This window comes from Mastigoproctus giganteus, chromosome 14, assembly GCF_048544385.1.
Source record: "Mastigoproctus giganteus isolate SK-2022 chromosome 14, ASM4854438v1, whole genome shotgun sequence".
Taxonomy (NCBI): Eukaryota; Metazoa; Arthropoda; class Arachnida; order Uropygi; family Thelyphonidae; genus Mastigoproctus; species Mastigoproctus giganteus.
In genome coordinates this window covers 119,836,750-119,863,312 of record NC_143588.1, presented here as the reverse complement: position 1 = coordinate 119,863,312, position 26,563 = coordinate 119,836,750, and the positions used below count along the sequence as shown (strand labels likewise).

Sequence of the window (26,563 nt, the reverse complement as noted above, 5' to 3'; positions counted from 1 at the left end):
ATATTTTGCATCGACATTCACACATGAGGAGTTATTTAGCGAGGGGAAAGCCAGAGGTGTATTCAACTCTAGCAGTAAGCTAGAGAATCTTGTAATAACTGAGAGTAAAGTGGAGGAGAAATTGTTGAAGATAAACACAAGAAAGGCACCCGGGGTGGATGGGATCTATCCAGTTATATTAAAGGAGGCAGCAAAGGAAGTAAGCAAACCCTTAGCCATAATTATGAGAGCTTCCTTGGACTCATGGGAGGTACCCACAGACTGGAGATGTGCAAATGTGACCCCAATTCACAAAGGAGGATCAAAGGCTGACACAAGTAATTATAGACCTGTGAGTTTAACTTCTGTTCCAGGGAAATTAATGGAGGCACTAATTAAAGAAGCACTGCAGGATCATTTAGACAAGACTTCAGTTATAGCTCGGACACAGCATGGTTTTGTTAAGGGGAAGTCTTGCCTGACCAATTTGATTGGATACTATGATGCAGTCACAAAGGAACTGGATGCAGGGAATAACTTTGATATTATATACTTGGATCTTAGAAAGGCTTTTGATACTGTTGCACATGGAAGACTGCTGCACAAATTGGAGCAGTGTGACATTGGAGGCAAATTGCTGCTGTGGATAAAGGGGTGGCTGAGGGGGAGAAGACAGAGAGTGGTAATCAATGGACACTGCTCGTCGTGGACTAATGTTATTAGTGGAGTCCCACAGGGTTTGGTGTTGGGTCCACTGTTGTTTTGTTTATTTATCAATGATATTGATGAAGGTATATCAGGCTTAATGTCGAAGTTTGCAGATGATACAAAGGTTGGCAGGGTTGTTAATGACAGTAATGGCAGTGTGCTACTGCAACAGGATTTAGAAAATTTGGGCAGATGGGCTAAGAAGTGGCAACTGAAGCTTAACCTTGACAAATGCAAAGTACTGCATATGGGTAGAAGTAACCCCAGAAAACGTACCAACTGTGTGGTACTATACTTAAGGTGGTGGAAAATGAAAAAGACCCTGGAGTAATTGTGCAGTCAGATATGAAGTTTTCTGAGCAATGCAGACAGGCTGCCAGGGCAGGTCATGGGGTTTTGTCAATGATATATAGGAATTTTGCTAGCAGGGAAAAGGTGATTGTCCCTCTGTATAAGGCAATGGTCAGGCCACGCCTTGAGTACTGCGTACAGGTCTGGAGCCCTCATTTTAGTAAGGATATAGATTTACTTGAGCGTGTACAGAGAAGGGCAACAAGATTGGTGAGGGGAATGAAGGGATCCTCTTACCAAGAGAGGCTTAAGTTCTGCAAATTGCAGTGGCTGGAGACTAGGCACCTGCGCAGTGATCTGATTGAGGTGTATAAGGCCTTGAATGGGTTGAGCACGCTGAATTCTGATGGGATCCTTCCACTTGTTCAGATTACGAACCTAAGGGGGCATAAATTCAAATTAAGAAAGGACAGATGTAGGATAGACGTGCGGAAATTTGCCTTTAGCCAGCGGGTGGTTGGTTGGTGGAACAGACTTCCATCCCTTGTCGTGGAAGTTGATAGCCTAAATAAGTTTAAGGCTCAGCTGGACAGGTATTTTGAACGAACAGAGGGGTGAAGTGGAAGAGGGTTTTTTTTTTTTTTTTTTTTTTGGCTGATGCTGCAAAAAATTTCTTTCTTGCATCAAATGCCTCTACTAATGCTAATCCTCTCCTTTGCAGAAATACTGAATACATAATCCCAGATGAGAATCAGTGAGACGTGTTCTCTGCCATTAAACCTGAACTCAAGTGATTACTAAATGAATTTCCACAATCCTTATTAAAAGCTAACAAAGCCTTTATCAATTTTCTGTAGTCAGAAACAAACAATAAGGGAATACAAGGGAGGTCTCAAGAAGTATTAACAAACCTTACCAATACCACCTGACTCAATGACCTATGTTAACTCAATCTTTTGCAGAAGAATCACTGTGTTAACATTTTTTTTTTTTTTTTTGCTATTTCGGAGTTTTTTTTTTTTTTTTTTTTTTTTTTTTAGGAGCATTAGCAGCTAAGGCATATTGCTCCGGGAAATGCGGTGGTCATTCCCTGACCTTTCCGCATCCTCCGTATTTGGTGGTGACGGGCTCGAACCCCGGTCTAATCAAGAAGCGTGTGCTATGCACTGCTGCTCCTTCCTACCGGCTACGGAGGCGCCTTTGTGTTAACACTTTTGGATAAATACTTCCCTGACTTGGGAATGACTACCTCATATCCCCTGAGCAATATGGCTTTAGTTGCTAATGCTCCTAAAAACCAAATAACAACAATTTCCCTGACTCAGACTTGACTCTCCTGTGTCAGAGTGAGCTGGAAGATGATTCCCCCCTCCATCAGTGTCAACAATATTTACACCCCATTTCTCATAGGTTATGAATGATAATATTGGCTATGTTCAGATGTCTTCCTCTGCTTGTTCTTCTAATGCCAATCACCCAGAAATTAGTGAAAATGTGGCATAATGTCAAAGCAGCAAGCAGGACTGAAACAATCAAGTCAGCACCCAGACATCTACGAGAATTCAGCAGAAATGGCTTTCACTTTGAACATAAGGATCATCAGGGTGATTGTGCATACCAGAAAATTAAAAAACACAAAAATGTAGATGATGTGTCCAAAATATCTCATATTGAAGATAGATGTACAGGTGTGGAGCTGATGAGACAAAAACTTTCAAGGTTTATTCAGATTTTCAAGGATTTTCAAAAGAATTCTTTCAAGGATTATTATCCAGACAAAGTTACAGAAGATGTCTTGCACACAGCCACCACAAAGAAGAGTTCATATATGGAACTGCTGTACGGTCTACTCTAAAATCTGTCCCAGGTGAAGCTGAGGTTTTCATCGCACATGGCTCCCTCCACATACTAGTTTGGCATCTGTTAAGGCAGTGATTCTCAATGGGACCATGCTGTATTTCTGAGGGACCACAGGTAAAAGTCATAAAATGGGGGCCACGGAAACTTAAGTGGGCCACGAAAAGTTTACTTCTAAAATAAAATTATTACTAATATAAAAAGAAATTAGTGAGATCCTCAAGGATCCCACTAAACTAAGGGAAAATAATAATATTGTAATATATGTTTTGTTAGGAGCATAATTGTATATTGTGAATGAACAAAATATTATATGAGTAAAAATTCTATTATAAATAAAGATTGTACTTATAAACCCCTTTTTTATTATTAATATTCCTTATATTATAAACAAATAATACATTTTATAAATAAAAAGTGTAGTTGAGTTGATAAAGTACATATTTATTATAAATATTACATTTATTATAATTAAACAATATGAAGGGGACACAGAGGTGAATAAAACTCAGAAGCGGGCCACGAGAAAAAAAAGGTTGAGAACCACTGTGTTAAGGAACTAATTGCCAATATAATTGGGGTGTTTACATTCAATTCAGAAAGATGAATATAAGGCATCATTTGTATGCATTGTTTCACATTTCCTGTAAATTCCACCACCTTCAGAAGATACTAAATCCCATATTTGGTCATATGGCTAGAAGTTAAGGTAGTTTCCCTAGCAGATCAGATACTCTGAAGAGCATGTCTAGCAATTAAAATCAAATAAATCTAGATTGAGAACCCATCACATCACTTGCTTTCTTCAGAACGTTAGGAGTATCTCAATTGCCATGTTAATTGGCCTGTGAACACGTAACTTTTACGAATGTATAATGCACAATAAGAAATCATGTGAATTAGCATTAGTTGAGATATATGATGCAAGAAAGCAAGCTTATACAGCATCAGCCAAAAAAAAAAAAAAAAAACCTTCCCATTTCACCCATCTGGTCACTCCAAATGTTTGTCCAGTTCAGCCTTAAATTTATTTAGCTATCAACTTCCACAACAACTGATGGAAGTCTGTTCCACCAATCAACTACATTTCTCTGCATTCTCTACATGTTCCAAACATAAGATGACCAATAAGGAATGTAATACAATGAAAGTGCAATAATGAATTGTTGCACTACTGTGACAAAATTCTAGATGACCAAAAGTAGTTGACACAAAAAAAAAAAAATTCCATTGGTATTGAAAGAAGGGTATTGTTGAGGATGTTGCAGTGTTGTTCCTTAAGTTCCATTTGCAAAAACCCTTGCTCTAGCACTATCTCACAAAGAGCAGGCAAAAACTTGCCATCACTGTTTTGTAGTTGGGACCATGCAAGGTCTTTTTAAAATGGCATGTACCCTGTTCAATGAGAAGAATATTTACTGGGATTCAAGATATTCCCAGCTGTTAGGTTAAGGGATGTAAACATTTGGGGCAGATGTATAAGAGATTTTAACATACTGTATTTGTTGTATTATTGTATTTTATTATTATACTGTAATATAATATGTTTAGTTCTTTTATTACTTTCATTGTTGTGAATGTTTTATAATAATTTATGTTTTACAGGCCATTCTAACAACTTGAAGGTGGTTTACAGTAGCAGCAAATCCACGTCTAAAAAAACTAAACGTTATATTCCTAGAGTCCCTGAAAGAATTCTAGATGCCCCTGAAATAGTGGATGATTACTGTAAGATGAATATGAATTTGTAATTCAGAAATTGAGATAGGATTATAAATTATTTTACTGATGATTTGTTTGTTCATTCTATTTCCCGTTTATGTTCCAAATATAAGATGACCAATAAGAAATGTATTATAATGAAGGTGGCATTATTAACTGGACGCACTTCACACATTGATTCTTAATTATTCACTGATATTTTCAGTATAGTTTATCATACTATTAAACCCCATATACTGATATTTAATTCCAACAGATCTTTATCAGCATAACATTTCTAATATTATTGCTAATTATTAACTTGTGAGCATATAGAGTTCAGATTTCTGGCATTTTGCTTGGGAGGTAAAAAAAAAAGTGCAGCCATTATCAACCCACAGGATGGAAGCCTTCTCAACAATTCATGCTGAGGGAAATGGACCATAATCTGCCACGCTGGTCCAGTGCTGGTTGGCAGATCGACCGTATTCAGCATTCAGGGGATTGACCCCCGGTCTACTCAAAGAGTGTGCGCTACTGCACTCCCGCTCCTGACCACTCTGCAAACATCATTTTTGCATAAACTATTTACAGTTTGCTAAATAACTAAAGCTTTGATAGCTGGTGCTTCCTAATAAAGCTTTGGCTATTAAAAAAATCGCATTACAGTGATGCTTGTGGCCTAGTTATTACTCCTATATATCAATCTCAGAACAGATTTTAATTATTTTTTTTTATAAAAAGGTTACATTTTAATGTTGTTGACTGTTATTTTATTTGTAAACTACAGGTAGTTCTGGGCTTCACGAGTTAATTTGTTCCTATCATGCGCTCGTTCCTGTCACGCAATTTATTTCCCATAGACATAATGTTAAAAATAGGGGTTACATTATCAACAATGAAATTAGTTAGCTAATTAGTTTGTTTAAACAATGATTGATTTATCCAAAGAAATGAAAACGTAGCCTATAAAATTAAGCAAATTATAATAGAGAAACTATTTATGACTTACAACAAATGTTAAAGCATGTTTATTCTTCATCATCATCGACCAAATGCACACTCGTTGATCACTCATTATTGGCTCGGCACTCGTTGGTTTGTTGCACAAGGAGTTGTCTTCTTCAGAAATGCTTTGAGGCATTTGTTTCCAAGATAACCTTCTCTTTTCTTTATAAATTTCAATAGCATGCATAAGCATTTTTTAACGGAACGCACAAATTGCAACTAACACAATTTGTAACAAGTTTACAAAACTAAAAAAAAAAAAAAAAAAAAAGGAATGAAGAGAAGATTCTGAAAATTTATTTGTTTTTTTATATGATTGAAGATTTCAGTAAAGGGCAAACACGTTTCACCACAATTACATAAAAACCCACACAATTCCAGCTATCGGTATTTTCACAAATGCAATAACATCGAGTTTCCTACCCATTTATAATTGCTTGCAGTAACAGAAAAGCCCAATAAATCAGAAAGTGCAAATTGTTTTTGTTTTATGGTCATTACTTCCAGAAATGTGCTTTAGAAAAAGATCACAAAGGCATTTAAAATTGGTTCTTATAATATATGATAACGATGAAAGTGTGTTTAATGATTTGAATTGGTAACTAATACAATTTACACTATAAAAATGACCTTTTAGAGAGTTATATAGCGAAAATTTGAACTTCTGAGGTCATAGAATGAATTAGCAAAAACAATGTGTTGTTGGGTTCACATTACAATAATTTTGCAATACGATGGTAATGGATTAATATCGTAAAGCGGGGTACACTGTATTGTATAACTACATGCGTAGTTTGAAATGCAGTATTTATGAATGTTTAACATTCATTTTTTGCAATTAATGTTCATATTTTCAATTTTGTTGATACTTGATATTTGGAAAAAAAAAAAAACTCAAAGCCAGGACTTCCTGAATTCTTGTTGATATGCTTTCTCATTTAAATACTTATACTACTTCATCAGTTTGAAATTACTTTTTATTGTGCATGTATGTGACAAAGAGTTTTTTTAAAAAAAATCGAAAAAAAAAATCATCTTCACTCGGATCTAAATCTTATCAATTTGCAATGAACTCATCATTCACATACAGGCAACCCCCGTATAACATGGTACTTCTACAACACGGTTGTGCTCTAACACGATTTGAGAATTATGGCAATCCTCACACAACACAGTACTTTAGTAGTTTAGGCCTAAATGGTTGTCAAATGAACTAATGAGACTCGTGGCAGAGAAGAAAAATGCATGGGATGCATATAAATTATCAGGCGACACAGAAGCCTATGGAAGATATAAGCTAGTCTGTAACCATCACAAAGGAGGTTAGGCAGGCGAAGGCAGATTACGAGAAATCTTTGGCAAAGGATTCCAAAAAAAAAAAAAAACAGTAAGTATTTCTTTACTTATATAAACTCTAAAAGGAAGGGGATGAATCTGATTGGTCCACTTGATGGTTCGACTGTTGATGATCCTGCTCAGATAGCAAACAAACTGAATGAGTATTTTGCATCTACATTCACACATGAGGAGTTAAGGTTTGAAAATGCCACAAGGTTATCAAATTGTAACAGGGTGCTAATAACTGAGAACAAAGTGGGGAGAAATTGTTGCAGTTAAACATAAGAAAGGCACCTGGGGTGGATGGGATCTATCCAGTTTTATATTAAAAGAAGCGGCAAAGGAAGTAAGCAAACCCTTAGCCATAATTATGAGAGCATCCTTGGACTCAGCGTAGGCTCCCACGGACTGGAGATGTGCAAATGTGTCCCCAATTCACAAAGGGGGATCGAAGGGTGACATGAGTAATTACAGACCAGTTAGTTTAACTTCTGTTCTGGGTAAAATAATGGAGTCACTGGTTAAAGATGTACTGCAGGATCATCTAGACAAGACTGAAGCAATAATTCAGACACAGCATGGGTTTGTTAAGGGAAAGTCTTGTCTGACAAATTTGATTGGTTATTATGATGTGGTTACAAAGGAACTGAATGCAAAAAATAATTTTGATATCATATACTTAGATTTCAGGAAAGCTTTTGACACTGTTGCGCATGGAAGACTACTGCACAAATTGGAGCAGAATGGTATTAAGGGTAAGTTGCTACAATGGATAAAAGGATGGTTGAGTGGGAGAAGACAGAGGGTGGTAATCAATGGGTGCTGCTCTTCGTGGACTAATGTTATTAGTGGAGTCCCACAGGGTTCGATGTTGGGTCCACTGTTGTTTTGTATTTTTTTTTTTTTTTTTTTATGAGAACCCCAAACACGAGAGGTATTATAACCTATAGTACTTAGTACCGTGCTTGGGTTGGAGGTTGAGAAGACGAAAGAAGATATTTGTTGATATTGGACTTGAACTTCTGTAGATTGTAATTTTCAGGAAATACGTATGAAGGAAGGTTGTTCCAGAAAACGGCAGTTGAATGAATAAATGAGGAAGATGAAAAGTTGGTTCTGTGGGTTTGAAGTTGGACAGTAAATGGATGTTGGCTGGTGGCGGCACGTGTTCGGACTGTTTTGAAAGAGAGAGCGGGAATTATAGAAGCCAATTCAGAAGAACAGTGCCCATGGAAGTATCTGTAGAAGAGGCATGCAGCAGAAACAGTGCGTCTATGAGAAAGCGAGTGGAGAGACTCTGTTAGAGATGAATCATTAATTAACCTAACTGCCCTCTTCTGAATGGAATCAAGAAGCCTGAGAGAGGTTTTGGGGGCACCACCCCAGATGTGGGAACAATATTCCATGGCAGGGCGGATTTGCGATTTATACAGAGTGAGCAGCTGTTTGGGAGAAAAGTAACGCCGAGAGCGAAAGAGAAAACCAAGTTTTTTAGATGCAGAGGAAGCAATATTTGTAATGTGCTTGTGCCAAGAGAGATTAGAAGTCAGGGTAATCCCCAAAAGAGATATATCATTTTGCCTAGAAATCGGAGTGTCACTAAAGATAAGCATAGGAGCAGAAGAATCCTTTTTGCGAGATATAAGACAAGATTGAGTTTTAGAAGGGTTGAAATCAACTAAGTTGTCTTTGCCCCACTGGAGAATTACCTGAAGATCGGCATTTAAGGAATTGGCAGCAGATTTTCGAGAACTTGAAGCTGATTGAACTGGACAAGGTTTCTCAAAATGGAAAGTTGAATGCAATGTGCTATCATCGGCAAAACTATGGATAGGATTTCCAGTCAATGGAAGAAGGTCATTGATATACAAGAGGAAAAGAGTGGGGGAAAGAACTGAACCTTGGGGGACACCGGCATTAGTGGAGAAGTTAGAAGACAGAGAGCCATCTACCATCACCCTCAGTGAGCGATCAGAGAGAAAACTGGATAACCAATTACTAAAAACAGTTGGCAAACCATAAGATGGAAGCTTGTTTAGAAGACCTTTATGCCAAACACGATCAAAAGCCTTTGAGATGTCAAGAGCAACTACTTGTGTTTCACTGAACCTTTCCATTGAATTAGTCCATAAATGGGTAACATAAGCCAGAATATCACCAGTGGATCGACACTGACGGAATCCATACTGGCGATCGTTGAGCAGACGGAAGGTTTCTAGGTAGTTTAAGAGTTGGCGGTTAATTGATTTCTCCATTACTTTAGAAAGAGTAGAAGTAATTGCAATGGGACGATAATTGGATGGGAGGGATTTGTCACCCTTTTTAGGAACTGGCTGGATATGAGCAAATTTCCAAGCAGAAGGAAAAACACCTTTGGAATAAGAAAGTGAAAAAAGGCGGCAAAGAATAGGAGTAAGTTCAGGAGCACAGGATTTGAGAACAAGTGGAGAAATACCATCAGGACCTGGAGCTTTCTTAGCATCAAGATTCATCAAAATCCTTCTGATATCCTTTTGACGGAAGACCACAGGAGGCATTGAATGGAGCGTGTTAGGAATGGTGGGAGGTGTTTTACCAAGATCATTAATACATGAGCTCGAAGAAAAATGGGATGCTAGCAGGTCAGCTTTATCCTTGGCTGAAGTGACAACAGAACCATCTGGTTTGGACAAAGGTGGGAGCAGAGATGGGCAAAAGTTGCGGCCAATAGCTTTGGCAAGAGACCAGAATGCTCGGCTACCATTAGGGCAAGAAGCAAGTTTTCTGCTCTTAGCCTGTTCAAACTCTAGTTTGGACTGATTAATAACTGCTTTACAATTGTTGCGAGCTTTGGTGTAGGCAGAAAATGAAACTGAAGAATTAGAAACAAGCCAATTACGATATGCAACGTTCTTCTCTTGGACAGCCTTAGCACATTTATTGGAAAACCAAGGTTTAGATAAAGGACGAGATTTTAAAGTGGAGTGTGGGATAAAGGATTCCATTCCTGCAAGAATAATTTCACTGACACGATCTGAGCAAATGTTGACATCAGAAGTTTTGAAACAGTAATCAGACCAAGGAAAAGAAGAAAAGAAGTCTCGCAGGTCATCCCATTTTGCATTCTTGTAATGCCAAACAATACGAGGTTGGGAATAGCCATGAGATAAAGGTTCCATTGGAGAAGAGACAATCACCAAGTTGTGATCTGAAGTGCCTAAAGGACCTCTCACTTCAACCTTGTACTTAGAAGGGTTGTTTGTGAGAAAAAGATCAAGCGTATTGGCTGTATGATTAGGATTGTCCGGTATTCTTGTAGGTAAATGAACAATCTGTGCTAGGTCATTAGTAATTGCAAAAGCCTCAGCATCTCGACCTGCTGGGTCGGTGTGACTAGAAAACGGAAGCCAGCTGGAGTTGTGAACGTTAAAATCACCAAGGAAAATTACCTCACTGTTAGGAAAGTTGGACTGGAGAAAGTCAAGTTGCAAAGAGAGGAAGTCAAAGAGCTCCAAGTGATTAGTGGAGTTGGGAGAACGGTAGAGACAACAGATGAATTTTACACAATGAGGTAGAGAGATTTTAAGCCAGAGAAGATCAAAGAGAGGAGATTCCAAATTGCCAAGTCTCTGACAGGGAATATCAGAACGGACATATGCACAAGTACCACCTTTGAGGCGAAAGGAATCATACAGCAAATAATTTGGACATCTGAGATGAGCAGTAGTTGAATCAACTGATAACTGAGATTCAGTCAGAAAAAGTACATGGGGTTTGGAAGACTGCAAGTGGAAATGGACATCGTTGAGATTAGAATTGAGACCACGTATATTTGTGAAATGAATTAGGAAGTCCTTGGGAGGTTTAGATCTTTTCGCAGATAAGCTTGCTCTATTATTTTGACAATTCATGGTGTATTCAATAGTAAGAAAAAGTGGGTGGGACATGCTGTATGAAGTAATGAAATTTTTGGATATGGCGTACATGTGGTAAGAATATACCCAGATCCTTGACATAACGTGGCCTCGACAATGTTCCCCGCATACACACTACTCGGACTCCCTCCAGTCACTATCTGGCAGAGTAGAGGTAGCAAGATTATACACTAGCTGATCCGGAAGCTTCCTAGAGAGTTACCAATAAGTTCAGTCTGGTGTACTAACTAGCGGCCGGCCTGCGAACACCGTTTTAGAGCTGTACCCTCGAAATGTAAGGAATATTGGATCTCGCCACAACATTCATCATAACCTCAAAAATCATCAATCATACTGCATGATGGAAGAGATAGGGAAGGGTTGGCCGGAACTTAGCTCTAGAGACTAAACATGGGTTCCACCACTTCAAGCCTCCAATAAGCAAAGTGGTGGTATTTCACCGGTTGATGAGAGTCATCTACCACCTTGTACTGCCTGGTAACATAGAGGGGCGGCGTTCCTCCATGTGGTGTGGGCGCCACACCTCGACCCCTGCTTACGTTGGTTCACACCTGGGTGGTCACCCACCATGTACTTGTGCATGAAGGTTATACCCAGGATTACTAACAGTCCCACCATCGTGAAGGTGCAAGCAGAGGATTTTGCTGTCATAGACCGTCCGGACTTCGCCGAAATTGGGTCCACTTTGACTTTAGTGTCACCCTAATATCAGTTCCATCAGCGTTTGAGACTCCCAGGTAGCAAGAACAGCTTGTCTGGCATATCTGAGAGAATGTCTGTGACAACTTTAAGGACCAAATTGTATATTTAAATGAAATTGTAAATGTATATTTATCAATGATATTGATGAAGGTATATCAGGCTTAGTATCGAAGTTTGCAGGTTGGCAGATACAAAGGTTGGCAGGGTTGTTAATGACAGTAATGGCAGTGTGTTACTGCAACAGGATCTAGAAAATTTGGGCAGATGGGCTGAGAAGTGGCAACTGAAGTTTAACATTGCATTTTTCAAAGTACTGCATATGGGTAGAAGTAACCCCAGAGAAACATACCAACTGTGTGGTACTACACTTAAGGAGGTAGAAAATGAAAAAGACCTAGGAGTAATTGTGCAGTCAGATATGAAGTTTTCTGAGCAATGCAGACATGCTGCCAGGGCAGGTCATGGGGTGTCGTCAATGATATACAGGAATTTTGTTAGCAGGGAAAAGGAGGTGATTGTCCCTCTGTATAAGGCAATCCCAAGTCAGGCGACCCCTTGAGTACTGCGTGCAGGTCTGGAGGCCTCATTTTAGGAAGGATGTAGATTTGCTTGTGTGTGGACAGAGAACGGCAACAAGATTGGTGAGTGGAATGAAGGGATCCTCTTACCAGGGGAGGCTTAAGTTCTGCAAATTGTAGCAGCTGGAGACTAGGCACCTGCGAGGTGATCTGATTGAGGTGTATAAGGCCTTGAATGAGTTGAGCACGCTGAATTCTGATGGGATTCTTCCACTTGTTCAGATTACAAACCTAAGGGGACATAAATTGAAATTGAGGAAGGACAAATGTAGAATAGATGTGTGGAAATTTGCCTTTAGTCAGCAGGGGGTTAATTGCTGGAACAAACTTCCATCTGTCGTGGAAGTTGATAGGTTAATTAAATTTAAGGAGGAACTGGACAAATATTTAGAGGGTATTGTGTTTTTTTTTTATTTGGCTGATGCTGCATAAGTTCATACACTTGCTTTATTGCATCACATGCCACTACTACTATTATTTATATAACATGGTTTCGCTCTAACACGATTTGAGAATTGCAAAACCCTGCTAGTATGTTAGATGTAATTTTCAACGTTTCCATTCCTTTTTCTGAATCCCCGCTGTTGAGTCACTAGTCATTATCACCTTCGTGATATTTTTCTAAAGCACATTTCTGGAGGTCACTACCATAAAACAAAAATAATTTGCACTTACCGGTTTATTGGTCTTTTCTGTGTATTCAATTATAAACTGGTAGTAAACTCGATCTTCTTGCATTTGCTATAGTACGAATAGCTGGAATTCTGTGGGTTTTCATGTTATTATGGTGAAATGTGTTTCCCCTTCCATGAAATATTCAATCATAAAAAACACAAATAAATTTTCAGAAACTCATTACTCTGTATCTCACTTGTGTATATCGAGTTTGTTGCAACTTGTGCAAGACGTGTTCTTTGTGATTAATTGCTTGTCATTTTTACTGCTTTAAATTTTACAACAACAAAAAAAAAAAAAGTCAGTGAACAGAAATATCAGTTAGTATGTACATATTACAGTATGTATTAATTAAGCTAGTACATAAGCGTAAATTTTTTATTTTTATAACTGGAAAATATTCTTCTGATTTTCACATATCATTTAACTTTGTTCATTGGTAAGGTAATAAAGTTAAATTTGTGCTTTATATCTAAGCGGGGGTCCACTGTATTTTGTTGGGAGATCCCTGGGTGCTATTGAACTTTTGCTTGTCCGAGACCATAAAAAATTGTGGCTTCGAAGCGTACAGATTGTGACTGAGAGCAGAAGTACATGAAATCTAGATGCTGCAGAAGAGATTGTGTTTAGCAGCAATGAAGAGGAAGAAAATTAAATGAACATACATTATCTGACATATAAGTTTCACAGTTTGTAAAGTAAGACGTTTCTTCAGTTATTACTATTTAAGTTACTACTATTATAAAAATAAAGTTAAAATACACCTAATTCTGTTTTTACACAATAGATACGTTCCTAAAAAATACGTGTAAAAAAAGACATTCTATTTATGGAAGAAAAGAAGATTGGTTCCGGATCTAAAAAATCAGTAAAAATAATTTAAAAAAACACATAAAAATATTCGTTTTAAGCTTATTATTTTATTTCAACAAAATACACATGTAAATATGTAATGAAAATGTATTAAAGTAAATTTGTATGCATATTAAATGAAAAAAATTCTTCATGAACAAAAAAAAATCTGTTTTACACATAACAAGATTTTATTCATTTTCACTTTCTGATAATAAACGGCACATATGTTTGCGTACGACTGGAATGTCACTGCTATCACTAGAAATGTTGTGGACATCGTCTTTTTCCTCTATTAATGAAATTCTTTCTGTGATCTCTTGAGCAAAATCAGCACGAGTCTCCTCTGGTGCTGATGTTTCACCAGTTTTACAAATGAATTCAGTTATTAATCATTGTGTTCGTGTTTTGGTTAGGCCGTTATATAATTCTCTGTAAGAGGCTGTCAACAACTTCAGTTCACGTTGAAACTTCCCAGCGCGTTCCTCATTAGGGTCATGTTTTTAAAAAAATTATTACCTAATTTTCTGGCCAGTTCCAGACCTTCTTTTATTAAATCTGCATTTAGAACAGGATCATTTTCTTCATTATCACTACGTTCTGTGGGATAAGGAGTCCCAAGGACAACCTCTAATATTTCATCTTCGCTTAGGGCTTTGTCGGTTAACAATTCATCAATATCTTCAAACGATAGATCATCGAATCCTTCTCCACCAATTTTGTGTGCCATTGTAATGATGTTGGGAAATTCGGTCGTATTAGGGATGATGAGATCTTTGCTTTTTGCACATTGTCGCCAAACCGCTTTCCAACACACATTTAAAGTTGCTGGTTTTAATTCATTTAACGCTAATCCAACTTGATTGATACAATCCATAATTGAGAATTTCTTCCACACATCAATGACTGTTAGTGTTTCATCATTCAGTTTGTCCAAAACGTGTTGGAATGTTCTTATGTAGTATGTTTTAATTGTCGCAATTATACCTTGGTTTAGTCGTTGTATCAAAGATTTAGTATTAGGTGGCAGAAATAAAATTTGTACGTTTGGGTGTTCCAAGACAGGATGGCCTCATGCATTGCCAAGAATCAGAAGAACTTTAAATTCGAGACCTTTCAAATTCATATAACGTCTGACTTCTGGGACGAAACATTTGTTGAACCATTCTGTAAAGATAGCAGTGGTCACCCAGGCCTTCTTGTTTGCCATCCAGTGAACAGGCAGTTTATTGATATCTACATCTTTCATTGAACGTGGGTTTAGGGCTCAATTTACCAGCAGTGGTTTCAACAAACGATCTCCTGAAGCGTTTGAGGAAAATAATGTCACACAATCCTTAACTACCTTAAAACCACCAGCAGTTTTCTGTGATTTGGCTACATACGTTCTGTTCAGCATTCGTTTCCAGAAGAAACCAGTTTCATCTGCATTCCACACTTGATCAGGAGTGTATCCTCCATCTTCAATAATTTTTGCAAGTTCCTGCGGGAATACTTTAGCAGCCGATTCATCTGCAGATGCAGTTTCACCTTTAATTTTTATATTATGAAGAGCATTCCTTTTAAGCAACCCTGTCATCCAACCTGTACTCGCAGAAAATTCATACTTTCTGTTTAACTGAGATGAAGTGCTTGGCTCCTTTTCTTTAATCTGTCTGTAAATTCTTAGTGCTGTTTGCTTGATGGCATTTCCATCTACTGGCTCTTTTTTGTGACTGATCTTCTATCCATATTACCAGAGCCTTTTCCATTTTTTCCTTGACAATATCTCTTGTATATGATGATGAATTAACACTTACTTTTGTTCCAGAACATACCGACTTCCTAATTGCAGCTTCATTTTTCCTAATAGTTCTTACGGTAGCTTCATGTACACCAAAATGCTTTCCTACAGATGTAGCCCCTTGTCCAGTTGCAAGACTATCTAAAATTTGAATTTTAAGTTCCAAAGAAATCGCTTTCCTTTTCATTTTGGTAATAGGCGAATTATTCGACATTATATAAGGGCTACTGAAAAATAGCAGAAGGCCTCCGTAGCCGAGTGGTCAGGAGTGGGAGTGCAGTGGCACACGCTCTGAGTAGACCGGGGTTCAAGCCCCTGACTGCTGAATACGGTCGATCTGCCAACCCGCACTGGACCAGCGTGGCAGATTATGGTCCATTTTCCCTCAGCATGAATTGTTGAGGAGGCTTCCATCCTGCAGTGGGTTGATAATGGCTACAATTTACTTTTTTTACTTTTTTACCGAAAAATATCTCAGTTATAATTAATAAAAAAAGGTATGAAAAATTTGTAAACTTACAATTTATTGACTATCGGCAAAATTAATAAATTTATATGTGCACAAATTTCACTAAAGATTCTTTCACTTTGAAATAGAGCTTACTACTAAACGTCTTCCGTAGATACAATGCATGAATACCGTAGATGTGCACCAAATTCAATAAAAACGTTGATGATTCATAGATACCTAGACGTACACATTGGTAAACAAAAGCATGCATTTCAAAATGCACACACTAGCTGTTATCCAATCTATTAGTGCATGTAATATAGAAATGATACTAATGCCACAAATAAAAAAAAAATTTTTTTTCTTAGAATTTAGGCAAAAAAAAATTCGTAGAAATCGTGTTAGATCAAAATGACTCGCGTAAAAAGAGAATGAAATATTTATTTTGAATTTGTGCAAAAACAGAATTAGGTGTATTAAGTTATTACTACTATAAAAATTGAGTTTCTGATAGTTATTTTAAAAAAATGGCGTGGTTTTAGCTTTTGGAATGTAGCCCCCCCCCCCCCCCTTTTTGTACTGGTTCTTAGTCCCGTATAACACTGTTTTGCCTTACACAAGATTTTGTAGGAACCAAACTACCATGTTATACGAGGGTTACCTGTACTTCATTGTTTAGTTTGTTACCAAACTAACACTCATTGAGATATGCTGCCATTCCATAATATATGAGCAGCTAACATGAAAAAAAATTCTTGTAAGTTTCCTAAAGCAATTATACATTACACATCTGATTCAGTTACATAATTTTTTTTTATTAAAAATTACTTTAATCCAGTTAACCATAAACTTGCTTTCTTGAAAGCAAGTTTATGGTTAACTGGATGATATAACAAAGTTTAGAAACCAGTCATATGCAGGGTGATCTGATAGCTGTTTAAGACCTTGAAATATTTGAGAGAAATGGCAGTGCATTTCTGTTTAGTATGTGACATATAAAGGAGCATAAATTTAAATCGAGAGGGTGTAATTTAACAACAGTGTTTAAAAAAAAAATGTGTGATTATCCTCCTCCACCAAAGCAGTGTATTGGTTATCAGGTGCAGTTATGACTATGCAGGAGAAGCAGGTCACTAAAGATAGTTACTCTCAGGTATCTGTGGATGGACCATTTTCATAGCAGAGGATTATATATGTGTCTATGTGCAATTTGAGATGACCACACCGCAGGCATCATGGCATGAAAAGCATCTTGAATGGAATAAGTTCCTCTATAACGTCACTGTTAAACTTAAAGCATTGTTTGGAATACTTCATTTGTGAATTTTCTAACAGCAGTAGCATTTTTTTTATTTATTAATTTTTTATCCTCATACAAACAAGAATAAAACAGTATGGCTCATAGAAGGTAACATATTGGAATAATCTGTTATCATTTATTTATGAAATTGTGTTCCCTTAGTTTTTCTACTTAGTGGGGTTCTTTTCGTGCATGGATTGAGTATCACCACATATTTAAAAAATATTTTCAATGCTTGTTCCTAGGCTATATTGAATATCTTCCATGTTTATTAGAGTTTCCGTGATGGCATTTTGAATGCTTTATTTTTAATCTGCACTCCTCAAACTTGGCCTCACTGTCTTTATATTTATTACTCATTTTTATAGGTACGATCTCATCCAATGAATAAATTGAATGGTATTATTTCATCACCAAACCCAAACCACAGTTCAAAGTAACAAACGAAATGTGCTATCAAAAACATTTCAAGGAATAAATAGTCTTGAATTTTTTACTGAATTTTAAATTCACACTCACTTTACTTTTATCAAGTAAGGACTGATATGATTTGGGCTTTATTCTAATTTTGTCATCTATAAACTAAATCTTTTTAATTAAAAAAAAAACCACATTTGGATACATACAGTCAGTCCTCGTATAACACGTGTTTACACTACACGAATTCAATCATTCACGATTTATAAATAGGGGAATGATATCTTATATAACACGAACCGAATTCGCTTATGCACGATTCGCCTTTGTGTTTACAAGAAATGGCAGTCAACGCAGAATCACCCCAACCGAACGCAACACGATAGGAATGAAGAGAAGATTCTGAAAATGTATTTGTTTTTTATATCAGTGAAGGGGAAACACATTTCACCATAATAACGTAAAAATCAACAATTCCAGCTATCGGTATAATCGCAAATGCAATTAGATCGAGTTTACTACCAGTTTATAACAGATTGCACTAGCAGAAACACAACTGGAAATTGTTTTTATTGTTTTATGGTAGTAACCCCTAGAAATGTGGTTTAGTAAAATGTGAGGTGTTAATAGTGTATCCCTGCCTTTACGGTGTTGTTTATTCAGTTGCTACACGCGCGCAGCTTTGTTTATGTGTATCAAGCGTGCCTCCTCGTTTTGTAATTGTGCTTTATTCCCTAAAAATGAGTAAAATACTTTAAAAGGTATGAAAAGGAAGCGTCCTGATGAAGACACTGCAGATTCAGAGAGAAAAAGAAAAGCAATATCGATAAACAGAGGCGGACTGGGTCAAAAATTCTTACCCGGAAAAATTTATAGTGGCCTCATACTATGGTTTGTGGCCAAAATCACACCGGCCCACCGGGGTTTCCCCGGTAAGGCTTATGGCCAGTCCGCCCTCTGTCGATAGAGAAAAAATATGAAATTGGGAAACGCTTTGAGCGAAATGAAAGACCATGTGATATTGCACGTGCTACAGACCTAAATGAGGCAGCGCAGAAAATTACAAAGAATGCAGAGAAAATAAAAACAACTTTCATAGCAGGAATAACCCAAAGTGTAATTAAAATCCATTAGATTAAGACACAAAGAATTGGAAGAGATGGATCGGCTGTCATCTGTTTGGATAGAAAATCAAACAAAAAACAAGTTTGCTTACGATAGAAGCAAAAGCAGTAGCAATATTTTATTACGATAATTTATTGTGTTTGGTAATGTTTTGGTTACAAATGTGTGTTCAATCTTGGGTGGTCGGCACCTAACCCTATTTTCCCCATAGGGCCTGTTGTTTATATTGCACGATTTTCCATTGCACGAGGGTTTCTAGGAACACAACTATCGTGCTATATGAGGACTGACTGTATATATATTAATATAGGCAGTATTGGGGGGGGGGGCTGGAGGCAGAAAAGAAAATCTGACCTTGATTGATATGTAGGGGATTAGAGGAGTTCACTGAAGTCTTAAAATATACAAAGGGTGTGGGAGCTTATGTCAGTTTACTGTGAAGAGATGCAAATTAACCAAAAAAGTAAATTATAAATTACTAAAAACTTTTTGAATAGTTCATTTAAATGTCATAAGTAACATCTTGTAAATATAATATTAATAAAGTAATAATGAGCAAGAAATTGACGGCTAAATTTAAATTGTATGAATTATTTCTGGGTAAAGTAACATATGGACCCCTGTATTATAAGCTGAAAACTTAAACCATTATACTTAAAATTACACTAAATTCTAAATTATGTTCCATACAAATGAATGTGATGAAAGTCAAAGCATATATAGATTTGATTGAAAATATTTAAATTTTATTTCAGATCTAAAATTATTAGATTGGAGTGCCAATAACCACCTTGCTGTTGCTTTGGGAGGTGAAGTATATTTATGGAATGGCAGTACAGGTGATACTGATCAGTTAGTTGAATTAGATGAAGGAGACTATGTCTGTTCTGTATCTTGGACTTCAGATGGAAATTGTCTTGCTGTTGGTACTAGTTCAGCAGATGTACAACTTTGGGATGTGGATCGTAAAAAGAAGTTAAGGTCACTCAGAAGTCATTCTGATAGAGTTCCGTCACTTTCATGGCAAAGGCATATGCTCTCAAGGTATTATGATTGAGATATAATACTTAATATTGAAAATTCAAATACTTACAGAAATAAAACAGCACATTTAGGATTAAGATGCTATAGTGCTCATTGCACAAAACTTAGTACATATAAACTGGTCTTGTAAATTTTTCAGTTAAAATGTTAAATCAGAAATTCTTTATCTGTTAAGTGATCGTCCAAAATCTTTATTATGGGTTTTTTATTTTTTATTTCAGGATTTTGTACCAGTAGTTCCCATACATTTTGCACTGAGACACCTTAGCACTGAATCAGAAGCATCTCTTATATCAATTATTGTACCATTATCAGCAAAAGGCCTGTACATGTGCAGTATAGACCTTGTAGTAAAATAAATCAGAAGCATTTCAGTTCTGTTCATCCCTGAAAATATTTACAGAGTTCACTATTCATAGATCCTGATTGGTCAAATTTCTTTGATATTTAACATGTACTGAGCATGTTCTGGTGATGATTTTACTGTTCAGTGGACAGGAAGGGATGAGAAGAGAACTTTAATAAGCAACATTTGGTGTTACATTGGATTTATAAGCTGCAGCTGTCCCATGAAAAATAAGCTCTTGCACCCCTCCCCCATGGATAGTGTACACCAGGGGTTCACAAAGTGTGTGGTCCATGAGCTTTTTGTATGCAGCCTATGGCTGTTTTTATATGTATAAATGTGAAGACAGTCTTTGTTCAAATTTTGTAGAATCATAAGACTTGTGTACTAGTTACAGTGGAAACAAGTTAATACAAAATGCACAGGACTTTCACAAATATTTTCTGTTGATCGAATATCATGGTGAAATTTTTGATGGCTGATTCCAAGTATGGAGAAAAATTAAGGAAACTGGGCATATAAGTGGGGGTCAGTTTGAGAAAACAATTAGCTGACTGATAATTAGCTCACTGCAAAATTCCCAACTATCACAGGTGCAATAACAAGATGCACCTGCAAACCCTTCTCTTTCCAACCATTTCGTGCGAGGGTGGTAGTTCCTCAAATTTGTTTATTGTGATCAAGATGCCTCCTTTCTTTCATGCAAAAGTAATTCCAGGAATTTGTTTATCACAACCAAGGTTCCGGGAATAAAGAAAAACGGTTATTTCCACAGGATGCATGCAAGCTGCTATGAGATCGAAAGTGCATGAGGTGGTGCTAAAATCGGACATCTTCGTGCTTTTCAGTAAGCATTTGTACAAGCACATAACTAGCAACTTAGTCTGTAAGTTACATAGCCAGTGAGTAAGTGTGACTGTGTGGAGGGTTATATCATCATATGTTTTAAAAGTGCATTCACTAAGATTGAGATCAGTTTATTTGTAACAGTTTAAAATTGATATTACTTTAAAAAAATACCCTTGTTTTAAAATTATTGAAAAAACATTGACTTCAAGAGGAAAAAAGTAAATTTCAAGAAAAATAGAGAAGGCTTTATTTTGTGACTGAACAAAAGTTTTGCCTCCTCTGTGAACAATATGTAGCAACTATGAAGGAATATGAAAAGGGAAAAATTTGAATGCACAAAAATCATTTTCACCAAAATGAAGACTCAATCTTGGCTAGTAACATAATCGCCCATAAGATTGCAAAGAAGAGTAAGCTTTTCACAGAGGGTGAAATTTTTAATGTATGATGAAGGTTGTGGATATCATTTGTCCAAACGATAAGTCTGCTTTCAATGATATCAGTTTGTCAAATATGACCATGACTCATAGAATTCAAGATATCAGTGAAGATATCAGAAGAAACTACGTCAACTTACAACAAATTTTGTTGCTTATTTGCTTGCACTTGACATGAGTGTGGAATCAGTGACACAGTTCAACTTCTTATATTTATTCATGGTGTTGCAGAAGATTTTACAATTTTTGAAAAATTGCTTTCTCTTGAAAGTTTAAAAGATAGAACTAGAGGATCAGAGATATTTAATGCAGTGTATCGTGCATTGAATTTTAATAATATAAACTGAGATAATTTCACTGGATCACAATGGATGGAGCCCCAAGTATGGCAGGGGGAAAAAAATCTGGATTGGTAAATCAAAAAGTTGTGGGCCACACTGGGACAAATTTAATTCATTACCACTGTATAATTCAAGAACCACATTAGTCATGTATTGGAGGTGAACCACATCGTGGATGTATTTGTGAAGCCTGTCAATTTTATCAGAAGTAAAGGCTTGTATCGTCAACAATTTAAGACTTTCTTGGAAGATTCTAAAGCCGAATTTGGAAATGTGATATATTTTTCAACTTAATGGTGGCTAAGTAAAGGTAGCACATAAAAATGATTTTTCAACTTAAGGTAAGAAATAACTGAATTTCTAAATCAAAAGGACAAAACTGTTGTTGAGTTACACAACATCAAGTGGTTATGTGGTATAGCAATCTTGGTTGACATCACTGGGGTTCCTAGTGAGTTAAATCTTCAGGGCAATAATAAGTTTGTTTCTAATCTTTTTGATTATGTGAAGACTTCAAACTGAAAAATAAGATTACTTCAAAAACAACTGGTAGATAGCAGTTAATTCCATTTTGCAGCACATAAGATTCTTTTGGATGAATTAGCTGAGGTTTTAAATATTCTGCAGTCAGAAAAGTACAAAATCATGAAAAAGATTTTTTGAGATCCATTTTCATATCATTCGCAGAATACCCTCTGTAAATATTCAGTTGGAATTGATTAATCTGCAAGAGCACTGAACCAAAGGCATCTTATTATGATAAGAGTTTGATGAATTTTTATAAACGGCTCACACCAAAAGAATATCCAGAAATATGAAAACACGGACATCGAATGGTTTCATTGTTTGGAATTACTTATATCTGTGAAAAAACATTCTCTACTATGAACTAAACAAATCTAAATTAAGATCCAAATTAACGGATAGTCATCTCATGTGTTTTATCCACCCAACATCGTTAGAACCCAGGTTGTTGGTAATAATCTCAACCAAAGATCATTAAACTTAAATTTTATACTGTTTTCTTGTAACTTTTATACTTTTTCTACAATTCATAAATATTTCTTTTATTATTTTCAATCACTCCAATTTGTGATCAATTCATTTTGCTTTACAATTAACATAATTTTGTATTGCTTAATTTAAAAAAATACCATTCAAGGTTTCATGTGAAAACTGCTAATTTTATGTACATTTTTTGCCAATTATATCAAAATTTATTGAGAAGTGTTGTTTTCTAATATGTATTGTTGAGTAATTATATACATATCAGTGATGTCATAGCATTAACCCAATGTGCGGCCCACTCTCAATCATTGCATTTTCATCAATATTGGCCTGCTGATGAAAAAGTGTGAGAACATCTGGTATACCATTAGGAGTTTTCTGTTGGATATTAGGTTACAACATCCTGTTATCACCCTTTTTATGGTTGACTGATCCTGTATATTAATTTTGTTGTCCTGCTGTATGGTCTTATTATTGTTTTGCCTTGTTTTCCATCTTTTCAAAATGCTTGCCACTGTTGACTTTGTAAGGCTGAAATATTTTAGCATTAGCATTAGTAGAGGCATATGATGCAAGAAAGCAAGCGTATATAGCATCATAAAAAAAAAAAATTCCTGTTTCACCAAGGCTGAACTAGACAAAAGTTTGTCTAGTTCAGCCTTGAATTTATTTAAGATGCCAACTTCGACATTGACAGATGGCAGTTTGTTCCAGCAGTCACCCACTCGCTGGCTAAAGGCAAATTTTCACACATCTATTCTACAACTGCCTTTCCTCAATTTTAATTTATGTCCCCTCGGGCGAGTAATCTAAGCAAGAGGAAGAATCTCATCAGCATTCAGCATGCTCAAACCATTCAAGGCCTTATACACCTCAATCATATTACCTCTCAGTACCTAGTCTCCAGACATTGCAATTTGCAGAACTTTAGCCTTTGTTCCATTCATCAATCTCATTGCCCTTCTCTGTACCCGTTCCAGCAGCTCTACATCTTTCCTTTCCGGCGCCTCCGTAGCCAGGTGGGCAGGAGCAGCAGTGCATAGCACACGCTTCTTGATTAGACCAGGGTTCGAGCCCGTGCCCACCAAATAAGGAGGATGCAGAAAGGTCAGGGAATGACCACCGCATATCCCCGGAGCAATATGGCCTTAGTTGCTAATGCTCATAAAAAAAAAAAAACAAATAACAAATAATCTACATCTTTCCTAAAATGAGGCCTCCAGACCTGTATGCCCAAGTTGTGACCTGACCATTGCCTTACATAAGAGGATAATCACCTCCTTATCCCTTCTAGAAAAATTCCTATATATCATTGACAAGACCCCATGAGCTACTCTTGCAGCCCATCTACACTGCTCAGAAAACTTCATATCTGCCTGCACAATTACCCCCAGGTCTTTTTCATTCTCCACTACCCTGAGTGAATTTAAAATACTGCATAGTTGGTATTTTACTCTGGGTTTACTGCTACCCATATGTAGCACTTTGCATTTGTCATTGTTAACTTCGGTTGCCACCTCTCAGCTTTTCTAGATCATGTTGCAGTAGCGTACCATCCTTACTGTTTTTAACAACCCTACCAACCTTCATATTATCTGCAAACTTGGACATTGAGTCTGATATGCCTTCATCATTATCATTGATAAATACAGAAAACAACAACGGGCCCAATATGGACCTCTGAGGGACACCACTAATGACATTAGCCCGTGAAGAGCAGTGTCCATTGATTACCACTCTGTCTTCTCCCACTCAACTATCCCTTTATCCATAGAAGCAACTTGCCCTTAATATCATACTGCTCCAACTTGTACAGTAGTCTTCCCTTTGCAACAGTATCAGAAGCTTTCCTAAAATCCAAGTATATGATATCAAATTTTTGCATCCAGTTCCTTTGAGCCCACATCACAGTATCTGATGAAATTGGTTAGACAAGACTTCCCCTTAACAAACCCATGCTGTCTCTAAATTATAACTGCAGACTTGTCTAGATGATCCTGCAGTGCTTCTTTAACCAGCGACTCCATTATTTTCTCTGTAAAAGAAGTTAAACTAACAGGTCTGTAATTACTTGTCTCACCTTTCAAACCCCCTTTTTGAATTGGGGATACATTTGCATATCTCCAGTTCGTGGGGACCTCCCCTGAGTCCAAAGATGCCCTCATAATCATGGCTAAGGGCCTTCTTACTTCCTTTTACTTACTTCCTGCTTACTACCTTCTTTAATAAAACTGGATAGATCCCATCCATCCCAGGTGCCTTCCTAATATTTAACTTCAACAATTTCTCCTTCACTTTGCTCTCAGTTATTACAAAATCGTTTAACTCTCTGTTAAGAGTTTAATTTTTGAGCCATGTGACAGATGCATCAACATGTCAACCAATGAAGAAGTTGGTTTATGCATGGGTACTGCACTTACATCAATTCTACTACCCAGGTAGTATGAATGCATTGTTTAATTTAATCTCATTTGGTGAATACCTTCATAATAAGTTTCTGAGGTGTATTGCACTGCTTTGAATAAGTAATGCTTCACCAATGGAGAAGACTAATATTACTTATTCTTGGCGGATACCATCACCCAGATGGCACTGTTTCGAAGCTTACTGTTAACTTACTCATCTGTGAGTAGGCAGGTACCCTGTTGTTGCAATAGTGACAATCCAGTTATGAAGTCATCACCATAGTTAGGCGCATTATGGCCTTTGCTGTCCTTGCGCCGTAAAGCCCCCAAAACAACAACAACAAGTTATGAAGTATAACTTCACAATATGAGAGATGCTTGCAATGGTGTGCGTGGTTTAATCTAAAAATATTTCTTGGCTAAATATTTTTAGATTCAACCATGTGCACCATCAAACATCTCTCATATTGTGGAGTTATACTTCATAACTGGATTGTCACTATTGCAACAACAGGGTACCTGCCCACCCACCGATGAGTAAGTCAAGCTTCGAAACAGTGCCATCTGGGTGGTGGTATCCGCCGGGAATAAATAACATGTCTTCTCCATTGGTGAAGCGTTACTTATTCAAAGCAATGCAATACCTCGGCATATCATTGTGAAGGTATTCACAATATGAGATATAATTAAATGATGCATTCATACTACCTGGGTATTAGAATTGATGTAACTGCAAGTACCCATGTGTAAACCAATAATAGTATCTCTTTGGGACTTACCAAGTTCCTTATTGTGATTTGCAGTGGCTGCTGCTAATATCCCTGCTGTTTCCAGCACACTTTTATACCTGTTCTTATATATATATAAATATATATATATATATATATATATATATAATATATTTATATATATATAAGAACAGTAACGTATTAACTATAATACCTATGGGTAGAAAGCACCCGTAATTAAGAAAATGAACAAAATAAACCGCAATAGAAAGATAAAATAATATATATATATATATATATATAACTGATTAATTTATTAATCAGTTATATGTATATAACTGATTAATAATAGGATAAGAGGAATTACCTCTGTATTGGTTGTAGAACACTGATGCAAACACTCTCCAAAATTTAGATGAATATAAAAACTAACTTGAATTCTCCACGCCCAAAGAAACATTAATGATCCAACACACTCTGAATCGAAGGTCTAGTAGCTCCAACCCGACCCCAAAATACATCAAACCACCAATAAATATCTACAAGTGAAAGAAGACAATTTGTCCATTAATAAAATGAGTGATAGTTCAATTTCGAAATGATATAAATTAATTGAAAATAATTTTTTACTTTCCTTTAATATTGGGTTTGATGTATTTTGGGGTCAGGTTGGAGCTCCTAGACCTTCGATTCTGAGTGTGTTGGATCATTAATGTTTCTTCGAGC

General features: G+C 36.7%; 1 protein-coding gene across 3 annotated transcripts in view; it reads left to right on the top strand.

Moving 5' to 3' along the window:
• Positions 1 to 26,563, top strand: part of fzy (cell division cycle 20 protein fzy) — a 102,190-nt gene that overhangs the window by 54,756 nt on the left and 20,871 nt on the right. For all 3 annotated transcript variants that reach the window (XM_090388967.1, XM_090388966.1, XM_090388968.1), the window contains exons 5-6: positions 4,441 to 4,563; positions 19,435 to 19,723. In XM_090388967.1, the coding sequence (XP_090245093.1) occupies positions 4,441 to 4,563; positions 19,435 to 19,723 (412 nt within the window). The remainder of the gene's footprint in view (positions 1 to 4,440; positions 4,564 to 19,434; positions 19,724 to 26,563) is intronic.